We start from the raw sequence: 12,968 nt of genomic DNA on the forward strand, positions 1-12,968 counted from the left end.
AAGGATGAAAAAATATTGCCGTAAACAGTTTATTTTGCGACACCACGAAACAAACGATAGCATAATATGAAACGATAGACGTTTTCATATTGTCATCCGATATATATGGTTATATTGAACAGCCCTACTACACATCCATCTGCACATCCATCTATACATCCATCCATCCATGTTCTACTTGCTGTCTTTTTATTTACTTGAGCTCTGTTACTTTTTCTGTCTCAGTAACTTTACCTTGTCAGACTCTGTGTTGCTGAGTTTGACCTAAATATTCTGTTATAGGTTGCACATGAATTTTGCAACTTTTGAGAATAAAGTATATCATCACTGCTTTGCTAACACACCCCTCCACCCTGACCTCCTCTCTGTGCTGATTTTGTGATTCTGGGGAGCTTTGCTGTCCCGTGTTTCAAACGTGACGGATGATGACTGACAGAGGGACACCGCCCTATCGTGCCTCTTTGACTCTCCAAATCTCCAAAATAAGCTTCATGCTTTATTCAGTGCGACCTGAAAGCAGTGACTGAGACCATGAACTCATCAGGATGATGTTCACTGAGCTCAGAGATCAGGGGAGTGGGAGGCTCAATCTCTTAAAGACTTCTATACAATGAGACAGCCAGAGGAGTCGCCCCCTGCTGGCCATCAGAGAAATTTCCAGTTTAAGACACCTGTGCAGTGGATGGGTACCAACATGCATGTTTCATGTGTTCAGGTTATGGCTGCACTGGACTGATGCAGTGCAGACAGAGGAAAAGGTAGCAGGTAGAGTGGGCTTGGCCTTTATTGGAGGTGACCTCAGGGTGGCCGGAGAACTTGATGGATGGACCACATATCTACGTTTGCTGTGGACTGCTGCAAGTACATCAGTTGCTCGCAAAGGACAATTTGACTTCATTCATGTTTCAACTGACATGACAGGAGCTGCCCCCTGTTGGGCATCAGGAGGAACGCAGGTTTAAGGCGCTTCAGTCTGCAGACCCACAAGCTTTGCCCATTTTTTCCGCCTGTGGTGGCGGCGCTCCGAGAATGCAAACAGAGAGTTTGTTTAGAGGAGATCTCCACGGGAACGCTTGATAACAATATTTAAATTTTATAATCAGGTTTGCAGCTGCTTGTACGAGCTGAATCATTACAGCTCTAATTCGCTGCACACGCTAAAGTATTCTCACTGCGCCTCGAGTCTGCAAACAGTTAACAAGTTCTTGAGCACACACACTCACACACTCACAAACACACACACACACACACACACACACTGTATTCACAAACACTCTGTCACGCTTAGCCTTTCCCTCCAATCAATTTGCGACACTCTTGTCTGAAACGTACTTTAATGTTCCAGGGCTCTTTCTTCTTGCCACTGCTGTTTAACACACTTCTATATGATCCTCTTATCCCCCCACCCCCATCTCCTTTTATCAGCATGGAGCATTCGAGCTTCTCTCGCTGTACATCTTCAAATCATGCAGTCAGACTCCTGACGACAGGTGATCGGACTGCAAGCCGGCCCCTCCCCCCACGCGCCTGTCCTGCACACGTGTCAAGGAGCGGCCACAGACTGATGTTGTGTTTGGTGACGCCGTGCTAGAGGAAATAAGGGAAACTTTACTCAGCACCTGCACCAGTGTCCTCTGTGTGTCTGTGTGTGTGCACCATGTTTACATGACTTTGTGAGGACCAAAAATTGCTACTATACTTGCAGGGACAAACAGTAACTTATGGGGACAAAGTGCCCGTCCTCACGAGTCTGAAGACATTTTTGAGACTCAAAATGTGGTTTCAGTGTCAGGGTTACAGGTAGGTTAGGATTATGGTTAGGGTTAGACGTTCATTTTTGATGTTTAGGGTAAGCAGCTAAGGAAAGGGTTATGTCATTTAGATGTCCTCACTAAGATATGAAAACAAGTGTGTGTGTGTGTGTGTGTGTGTGTGTGTGTGTGTGTGTGTGTGTGTGTGTGTGTGTGTGTGTGTGTGTGTGTGTGTGTGTGTGTGAGAGAGAGAGTGTGTGTTAGGGACAGAAAGTGCTTTTGAAGCTGCGTTGGTTGCAGCTCTCCTCCTTTGACCATGTTGTTTGTACTCGTGTTAATCTGAGAGAGCAGAAGCCAATTTACAGAGCTGTGAGTCTATTTCACAGCTGTTTGACCACACACACACACACACACACAGCCACACACACACACACACACAGAAAGAAAGTGTAAATGACGCTGTATCGCTCAGAGCGTCTGACATTTAAACACTCCTCAGAAACGTGTGAGGCCGACACGGAGAGCCATGCACAGCTTTAATGCAGTCCTGCTAACACGCTGACGGAGAGTGAAAAACGCATTTTTAATACATCGATTCATTTAAGTGCATCTTTTCATGAAATCCTCCTTCGACAGCATCCAAAAACATCAAATCCTTTCAGTGTTTTATTTTTTGGTGCTGGCTCACTGCACGAGGATAAAGAAGATAACTCTGCAGGGATCCTGTGGTGATGATAACTGAGTCATCAGCAGCCGTGATATCAACAGCGAGGAGGAGAACACTCTGAATCTACCTCCATCACAGCCATCAGCGTTCTTTGCAACGTATGAAGGAGAAGACTGAACGAACTAGTGCTGGGCGATATGGAAAAAATATTTATCACGATATGAATTATTTTATATCATGATAACGATATATATCACGATATACCACAATGTTTCCAGTTATTCTCTGAAAAGTTTGACATATTTCATTCCTCACTTTTCTCCAACTTTATTTTGAAGAGACATTTAACGGAACTGTCACAATTGAGAAACATACATTTTAGTATAAATGTATCAAATGAAAACAGCTGTGGCCTTCACATTTTTTCCCAAAACGTACATTTAAAATGAATTGTCAAAATAAACTTAAAGTGCACAACAGTTTCAAGTTTCTGAGAAGAAAACTCAGATTTGCACAAAAGTTCAGCTATAAAAAATAAAAAAAAATATTTCTTAACTTTCTGAAATCTGTAACCTTGTACTGCAAAGTTTGCAAACCAATATAAAGTGACAAAAGTAAGCATCAGGGTTGAACAGAACTCTGTTTAAGGCATTAAACATAAATTAAAGTGCAAACAGAAAATGGCTACTTTGCAGAAGTAGATATGTTACTGTTGAATTTACAGGTTGAGTGCAAGGAAGACTAGTTGGTCAACTGTGTTTGGCTTAAGACATGACCTCTTACATGTGACGATGTTCCCACTCGCACTGAAAGCCCTTTCAGATGAAGAAGTAGTAGCAGGAATGCACAAGTACTTTCTGGCCAGTCTGGCCACCAATGGAAAGTTTGTCTCATGCTGCTTCCACCACTCCAGTGGGTCAGTCTCTGAGTCAGGCCCAGGTGTCTGAAGATACATGGAGAGCTCCAGTTCAATGGATGCTCTACTGGGTTGGGAGTGGGTGGTGGATTGACCTGTCTTTTTGAAGTAGCTACCTAAACTTTTCTTTTTCTTTGTGGGACGGGGAAGCTCTGGATCATCTTCAGCAGCTGGGGGTGAACTGGAGGCTGCTGCTGTTTGTGCACTTTCTGGTGCTGTTGCTCCCACCATGTCCACCAGCTCTGCTGCAGCTCTCATCTTTATGAACTCCACCCTCTCTTCCTTGAAGCCGTGGGTCCGTGGGTCAAGAAGTGTTGCCATGTCTAGGAGGTCGTTGGTGGCATGGTCATCATACTTTTCATTGAGGTACTTGAGGATACTGTCTTTGACTGCTTTTGTGAGCTCTGTGTCTCCATCCATCTGACTGAGGATTTCGTTGTTGAAGAGGTGCAGAACTGGCTTCAGAAAAGATACGCTGACGTAACTCTCCCCTGACAAAGCGTCAGTAAACTCAAACAGTGGACCCAGTGCCTTGTTCAAGGACTCTAGCAATGCCACGTCTTGCCGGCTTGGCACCAGATGTCTTGTCTAAGTCAAATAGCAAAAAAGAAAGGGGAAAAAAAGGTTACTTTCATGAGGTGGTGAATCTAGGCTGCAAACATAATCAGAATCCAAAATGAAAAGAATCAATGTGCAATGTCCAGTGGCTGTCTCACCTTCTTGTCTGCAAGGAGAACCTGTGAAAGAGCTTTCTCCTGCTCCAGGAACCTGTCTATCATCATCTGCCGCGAGCCCCATCTTGTAGGGCTTTCAGTGATGAGCTGATGAGGAGGCAAGCCCAGCACCGCTTGCGCCTTGGCCAATTCACGTTTTTTCTTCCATGACTTGGAGAAGGCACTCACCACCTTTTTACACACTCCAACTGCTCGTTCCACAGCCTGTTTTGTAGATACTGGTGTGAGAGCTTTTAGAGCATTCTCTGTTGAAATAAAACAAAAAAGTATGTTATAACATATTTTGACAGCAACTTTATTTTTTATCATAATGTATCACTTAAATTACTTATGAATTGACTTAATAATTAGATACTGTGAGCAGCTAGTATCACAATTCATTCTTTACTGTGACAGGCAAAAAAAAAAAATATATAAATAAAACTTGTTCAATAATGTTTTGTACATGGGCTGATCTAATTTAGATTTACTAATATTTTTGGTGCTACTATACTACTGTCAACACAATATTACACTAAGCCATTTTTAGATTGTTTTACACTAACCAATGGCTAGCTGTAGGCGGTGACCAAAGCATTGTAGCCGTTCCCACTGGTTCAGTTCCATTGCAGAGATGTTGTTAGTGGCGTTATCCGTGGTGACACAGACAAGGTGGCATTCTTGCAATCCCCATGACTCCAGTGTATCTCTCAGACCTAGACACATTAATTCTTAATTAGGAGTGACTCAGAATTATTACAGCCAGAACAGTAGCTGAAAATATTTGTTTTACTAACATGCATATCATATATGGTAGTAAAACTAGTGTGTGTGTGTACATATATATATATATTAGTACTACATGCACGTATATATGCACATAATGTACTTTATGCACGGTTAAATATGTAGCAATGGCGGACTCATACCTTGGGCTAACATGCCTCCAGTGTGGTCTTCTGGAAAGTACGCAGTCTGTAAACAGCGAGAGCAGAGGGTCCAGTCTTTGTTGATGAAATGGATGGTTACGCTCATGTAGGGCTGCGTATCTCTGCTCGTCCATAGGTCAGTAGTCAAGGCATAATGCATGACACTGCAAACATCCTTCTCTACTTTGGCCCGGCATGCGTCATATAAGCGAGGCAACTCAACTTTACTGAAGTGCTTACGACCGGGCATGACGTACCTCGGATCAAGGACTTTGACGAGGTCACGAAAGCTGTCCTTCTCAACTACGTAAACAGGGGCCATGCCTTTACAAATGTAACGTGAGATGGCTTCTGTGATTTGTTTATGGCGCTGGGACGTTTTCTCATACGGCGTCCCTTGTGCGAAAGACTGCTGTATCTTCGGCTGGCTATAGTTTTTCTTTTCCAAAATTGCTCCCGTCGTTCCACAGCTTGGTTTAGCTCGGATTTTCTGGATTCTTGAGTATTCTTTTTCGTGGGCCTTATGTAGGTGATAGAAGAGATTTGTTGTGTTGCCATCGGGCGCGGGAATAGTTTTATAGCATAGCTTGCAAATGGGCGTCTTCTGCTCCGTGTCAGTGCTGTTGAGCCCAAAATGTAACCAAATCTCAGATGTACCCCCTCTTTTCGGTAAAAGTGCTTCTTCTTGGGCTGCCTGTGTAGCTGTCTCTGCCTGTTGCATGTCCGGGCATGAAACTGCAACCTGTCGCGTGTCCATCGTTTGGAGTTTTGAGCATGTCGCAAATCTGGATGCATGTAAAGCAGCACCATGTCGCAAAACCACAAGACGGAGTTTCTTTGTGGATATTTCTTCACCGAAAAATATGATTTTTTATACTTCATTTTCTCTTGCATAAAGTTAGAGTATGAATAGTGACAAAACAACATTAATATATTTGCCCCCAGGCTATTTTATTTTATTTTTTATGTATTAATTTTTAAAATTAGAAATGATAGAAATGATAGAAGACAAATGGCACGATAGACACTTTTCTATCGTCCACACGATATATATCGTCATATCGCCCAGCACTAGAACGCACACATCCAACAGTTTCACTCAGTGACTGCAGGGCGTCTGAACCTCACAAGCAGCTTTCAGCACCTTACATGACCCTGGTAGATTTAGTGCCTGACCCTAACCGCTTTTCTGTTCTCATTTCATCCTTCAAACAGTCCTGATGAGTAACTATGCGTTACATATGCCTTGAGAAAAACCAGTACTTTACCAAAATCAGTTTAGTGAAACTCATTTAAAATTTTTGCCATTTGCACTTCAGCGCATCTGAGAAGCACAGGTGGTACCAACAGTCATGTGACACATGATACAAAACTAGGATAGGTCCTAAAAACTCCCTGAAAAGCCTTTCAGTTATTCAAAATGCTGCAGCAAGAGCATATTTCTCCTATATTAGTTTCCCTTCATTGGCTCCCTGTTAAATCCAGAATTCAAAATCCTGCTCCTCACATACAAGGTACTGGATAATCAGGCTCCGTCTTATTTTAATGACCTTATAGTACCATATCACCCCATTAGAGCACTTCACTCTTACACTGCAGGCTTACTTGTTGTTCCTAGAGTATTTAAAAGTAGAATGGGAGGGAGAGCCTTCAGCTTTCAGCCCACTCTTCTGTGGAACCAGCGTCCAGTTTGGATTTGGACACACACTATCTCTACTTTTATGATTAGGCTTCAAACTTTCCTTTTCAATAGAGCATATAGTTAGGGCTGGACCAGGTGACCCTGAATCCTCCCTTAGTTATCCTGCAATAGGTGTAGGCTGCTGGGGGATTCCCATGATGCACTGAGTGTTTCTTCTTCACTCAGTATGTGTTTATACATCTCTGCATTTAATCATTAGTTATTATTAATCCCTGGCTCTCTTCCACAGCGTGTCTTTGTCCTGTCTTTCTTCTCTCGCCCCAATCGGTCATGGTATATGGACGCCCTTCCCTGAGCCTGGTTCTGCTGGAGGTTTCTTCCTGTTAAAAAGGAGTTTTTCCTTCCCAATGTCACCAAAGTACTTGCTCATAGTCTGATTGTTGGGTTTTCTCTGTATTATTGTAATGTCTTTATCTCACAACAGAAAGCATCTTGAGGTGACAGCTGTTGTGATTTAGTGCTGTATAAATAAAGTTTAATCATGTTAATACAGGTGAGGATAAGTGAGATTTATATACCAGGACCTGTGAGTATATCTCATTATCCTGCCATGGTCTCACTCTGGATGTTTTATAGTTAGAAACAACACGTAACTCTGCCACTGATCTCACACAACACTATGATTACACACATACAGCAGCACAGCAGAGGACCGTCTGCTCCACCAGCAGCACTCTCCACAAAGACCTGTGCTAATCAGAGCTTTTTATTGGCCACTAAACGAGCCACACCACCCACACCTGACACACACACACACACACACACACACACACACACACACACACACACACACACACACACACACACACCTGCACCCCTGTGGCTGTACACACAGGGGTGAAGAGTGAACAAAGGACATGGAAGGACTGCGAGCCTGTGTGCTTTAAACAAAAGACTGCATGACATGCAGAGCGGTTTGTTCCAAAACTGTGAATACTTTCAACTTTCCACAGCAGACGTTTCCACAGAGGTGCGGTGAAAAGCAACAGAAATGTGACAGCGGGAAAAAACTTGAAACATGTCACATTCAGCTCTCCAAAAGTTACTTATGAGCTTTTTTGCAGCATTTTTTCTGCATTTAATAAACTTAATATTTCATAATTTCATTAAGAGTAATCTGCAGGTTAATCAATAATGAAAATATAATAATTAGCTGCAGCCCTGAGGACATTTCCATCCCCACACTGATCCATGTGGGATGTCAACAATATGTGACAGCCTGTAATGAAAAGGAGCAGAGGTTATCTTTCTGCCCTCTGAATAATGAGCGCAGTATGTAGAGGCACAAACGCATTTTGGACGGAAAATAGGTTTTTATGAAAGAGCTGCTTCAGCTGCACGCTCTCTCACACGTCTGTAATTACAAAGACGCATTCATTCACGCACTCACAGATGGAGCGAGTGGCCCGAGCTTAATCAGCCCCTCCTCCACCCACATCAACCTCGATGAGTGTGTGTCCATTGCTTCAGTCTGCTCCCACACACACACGCACGCACACACGCACACACGCACACATACACACATACACACACACGGTGGCGTTACCTGAGATGATGGAGGCATGTCTGAATTCCTCAGAGAAGTGGATCGGCTCGTACGGAGACGTCTCGTAAAACTCCTCCCCTGAGGAACAGGAAACAGAAACATGTTCAGTGTACAGTCCCAACCGTCTGCATCTACTTGCACACGACCTTCAAAGGTCACCTGTCTGTGCACGAAAACTTTTCTCAACCTCCAGAGCCAAAAACCCAACCCTACAGTTCCTCTAACGACCAGCACAGGCAGCAGTGAGTCCCCATGGACTTCCATGTTAACTCACCTGTTTAAATTGTATTGTGGTAACTTTGGTAAATCATCTGAACATTTGACATGGTGTCAGTGTCAGATAAAATACTGACGATAGCCTTTAGTTTCACACAGAGAAGCAGAAGTGCTGTGATTTAATGATACTGTATATATATTAAAAATACACAATAAACTTAACAGAAATGTTTGTGTTAAGAAACATGAGTCCGCATGTATGATGAGCCTCTGAAGGTCCGACCTGAAGTATTTTACATTGAAACCAGAGTTTTATTGGAAGCAGTAACCATCAGAAATCACTATGAGCAACAAAAACCACCACAGAATGCCTTCTTACAGCTCATGGTGTTCCACAGGGCTCAGTCATTGATCCTCTACTGTCAGTCAAAGGGGCGTGGCCTCTTTGACTGACAGGTGGATTGTAACAGAAGTAGCTGTAGCTGCTAGCTGTCTGCTAGGCCTCACCTGAACTCGACCTCTGGTCTGTGTTTGTGCTTCTGGAGCCTTTTGGAGGCTTTTTAATGACATAATGTGACCAATAATATGGCTGCTGTGAAGTTACTGTACTAACAGAGCGTCCACGAAGGCAGAGCTTCAATGTAGATGGGGGTTTTTTTTATACAATTTGGGGATGCAGACTATTAACCACACAAATATAGTCCAAAAAACCCAAAATGGCGATGGCTGAAACACTAAAACCTATGTACAAAATTACGTGCCTTTTTTTTTTAACACTGAGCCTGTTAAACATTAAAAAAAGCATAATCATTTGTCTCCTTTATGAACATTGTGTTGTTTCGAGAATTAAAGAGTAATTTAATGTGAGAATGTGTTGCGGGAACAGTGAAAAACGTTCCTGTATGACAGTTATTTTCTCTTCTTGATCATATCCCCAGTAATTTTTTCCTTTATAGGACTTCCACGCTGAGCCGAACCCGACTGTCATCATTTCTCATGTTTCTAATTTTGTTGGAGCTTTACCCGCCAAAGGTTTCTGTTTGACTGTCAGAGAACGCCGTGTTCACACATCTAAAATGAAGCGAGGACGACAGACAAAAGAAACAGAGCGCTACAGAGAAACCAGGCCTGCAGCACTGAGTCAGACACTCAAACAGGAAATGAGCTCGATCCGGATCATTCTGGAAACTTATCATCACTGCAGCTCATTTAAATCAGACAGAAAACAAACATGGCTGATTACAAAGCAATCTACATATCACGCTTCCGAGAACATTCAGAGCAATTCAGTAGCAGTTTCAGTCCACAGGAGCACAGAAAACAACTGTTAACAGCAACTTTGGTGTACCTGATCTTCTGAAATATAAACAATTTAAGGCTTAAACAAGCTACTTTGACACCATTCCACTTCCTGTTTCAGCTCTACAGCCGTTCATGCAGTCATCGTGCAGTGAAGCATGTATGGAGCATAGAGAAGCTTACACGAATAAAAATAAATTATGTAAAAATAAAGTTATGAAGACTGATGTGACTCACACTGAAGTTTCTGAATTGAAAAATAAAGAATGAATGAAGAATTCTTCAGATGGTTTGAGCCGTCTTTTGGGAATACCCACAGAATTGGTAACCTGAAAGCAGATGGACTGCTCGACAGAGGCACATCTGAAATCTTTCTTGGAAACTGACTGAAAACTACTGAGCACTGCGTCTCTATGGTCGGCAGGTAATTGGATGGAACATCTGTCTCTCACAAATCAGTCACCTGGAACTATTGAATAGTTTTTTTCTGGAGAAAACAATTCGCTGCTGTTCTCTTCTCTCAGAAATCTGAAGGAACAAAAATCTGTAAGGTGTTCCTCAAGGGTCCGTTCTTGGGCCTCTTCATCTTGATGTTTCATAAAGTCTCCTAACATCAGAGCTGAAGATATGACTGATATGATATATGATATGGTGAAAATCTAAATATGTGTTGTATATACGTGGAAAAACTAAAACAACGCAACAATAAGTTTCTGTACACTGTAAAAAAAAATCCTAATATAAAAGTATTTTACTGTGTATTTTACAGTTTTGTTCTGTTCTTCTAGAATATCATTAAATTTACATAAACAGATTGTGATTTCACATTTCAAATGTAAAGTAACATAAAATCACTGTAATGTAATAAAACATAATTTTCTTGTTTTTTAAATGTATTTGTCTGTACATATGCATATTTAGATTGTTAAAATACATTCACAAATGTATCATGATTTCACAAATATGTGTCCATTATTTGAAAGATTGAACTGTTAAATTCAAATGTAATGCTATGGAAAAATATATAAAATGATCCTCATAAACTTTTTTTACATCAAATAACTATTATTATCATTGCTATATAGGGCAATCGTGGCTCAAGAGTTGGCAGTTCGCCTTGTAATCAGAAGGTTGCCGGTTCGAGCCCCGGCTCGGACCCTCTCGGTCGTTGTGTCCTTGGTCAAGACACTTCACCTACCACCTACTGGTGATGGCCAGAGGGGCCGATGGTGCGATATGGCAACCTCCCCTCTGTCAGTCTGTCCCAGGGCATGCAATCCATTATTATTTAAACCAACTGTTAACTGTATGTTTCTGTACATTTAAGTATTATTATTCATATTGCCACATTCATTGACCTTGTTTATAGGTAATTTCATTGTTTAATCACATTAACATGTTCCCAATTTAATGTTTAAAAGCACTTGAAAAAGGCAAAATCCCATGTAACATTAGGGCAACAAACTGTATTGTCATTACTGAAAATAACCGTATTTTTATGAGAAAGTTATTTTCTGTTATTTTATGGTATTATTTTGGCGCCCCAGCTGCCGGAATATTACTGTTTTTCTAGGATTTTTTTTTTAACAGTGTACTCTGTACATCACAAAACTCTGTTTAACTCTTACATACTCTTCAGGTCAGATCTGACACATTTTGACCTTTGACAGCAGTAAAATACCCTAAATTTCATTATTTCAACCTGAAGTTTGATCACTTTTCTCAAAGTGACCTCAAGGTCATATACATATAAAAAAGTTATATACAATGAACCTGTTCCAAATTAAATTTGACCAGTGTTTACCGAGACGTATTTTAGACGTCAAATCAAGGAAAACAGTGATTTTTTGGGAATCGTTAATCTTGAGACCGGCACCAGCTGGACAGGACCATGGTTACATTCTGCTGCAATATGAAACCCATTACTTCCTGTGGCTTGTACTTCATATGAAAGGTTTGCAGCTGCAGTGCAGGCGGACACTCGTATGCCATGACCATGGCATGTTGTGGCAGACATTTTTGAGTGTAAAAGCACACAGTACCCATAAAGACCACGGCTAAGGAAATGACAGAGCAGAGCGTAGCAGGCGGCATTTGTCCAACCTAGTGGTCCGAATAGTGCCTACCCCTTTCTATAATACTGACCATATATGATGGGGTCATACAGAGGTCAGAGGGCGCCATGGTACAGACGTGAGTCCCCTGTGCACCTGCAATCACAAGCACCGTGAGGAGTCACCTTAGCTGTCATTTCAGTGAGTGCAGGAAACACCAGTCAATCTCCCGTCACCGCTCTGAGTGCTCAGGAAGCAGTTCGCAGCCAGTGTGAGTGAAAAGTGTTGATTAATGTTAAAGGAATACTGGTAATTATAGCTGGTGGTCATTAGGGTGTTTTGATAATGTAACAGTGAGGACGGTGCTTGATGGTTTTAATGGTTATATAATAAATCCCAGCAGATCCAGGGTGTTGTTGCAACTATCAGTGAAATATGTTGAAATGATTTTTGCTGTTGTGTTTTCACGTGTTTGGTAACACAGGACCTGATATTGTTCAATAATTAATGTTTTTCTCCAAAAATGAGTGTTGTGAAACCTAAAAACGACACTCTCCCTGCTCTCTGAAACATGAATCATCAGTTTAAAAAGCCAGGCCTTCGTCAGGAACTGGAATTATTGTTTTTTATCACCAAACAATAAATTAGAATCAAAAGGTCACTCACTCAAAGTCCAATACACAAAAATCTACACTTCAGAGCTGCAGGTGAGCCGATTCATTTAACATCCACTTGAAGTGAAACGGTCCTCCTTCCCCCTTTCGAGCAGAGCGGGAGCGACAGGATTCCTGTCTCAGCCAGATATGGAAATAATTTGTGGAATCGTTTATTTTCAGCAGGCGAGACGGTTTTAATTGTGTCTTCACAGGTCTGAGGAAAAAATCACTCAGACAGCTGCAGCTCGTCCACACGGCTGCTGCCAGAGTCCTCAAACACACCAAGAAATTGGATCTGTCCTTAAATAACTGCGTGTCACAGCACACATTCAAAATCCCTTCACCTCTTTAAAGCTCTGACAGAGATGCCCACTCCTCTGCATGAAGAAGCAGGTCGAACCAGGAGAGGTCCGCTCAAGGTGAAGTGGATTTTATCTGCTGAAGCTCTCAGCTCCATTAACCTCTTCAGGCCCAGCAATGAAGAGGCCGATTTTTTTTTTTTTAATCAAGTTTGGCAGA

At 42.0% G+C, this 12,968-nt stretch overlaps 1 protein-coding gene across 2 annotated transcripts in view; it reads right to left on the minus strand.

Annotated features, from left to right (window-relative positions):
• Nucleotides 1-12,968, minus strand: part of gfra2b (GDNF family receptor alpha 2b) — a 117,994-nt gene that overhangs the window by 63,380 nt on the left and 41,646 nt on the right. For both annotated transcript variants that reach the window (XR_005613558.1, XM_039614191.1), the window contains exon 3: nt 8,225-8,302. Coding sequence is in view for 1 of the 2 variants with exons in the window: in XM_039614191.1 (XP_039470125.1) it covers nt 8,225-8,302 (78 nt within the window). In the remaining variant the exon portion in view is untranslated. The remainder of the gene's footprint in view (nt 1-8,224; nt 8,303-12,968) is intronic.

This window comes from Oreochromis aureus, linkage group 7, assembly GCF_013358895.1.
Source record: "Oreochromis aureus strain Israel breed Guangdong linkage group 7, ZZ_aureus, whole genome shotgun sequence".
NCBI classification, from domain to species: Eukaryota; Metazoa; Chordata; class Actinopteri; order Cichliformes; family Cichlidae; genus Oreochromis; species Oreochromis aureus.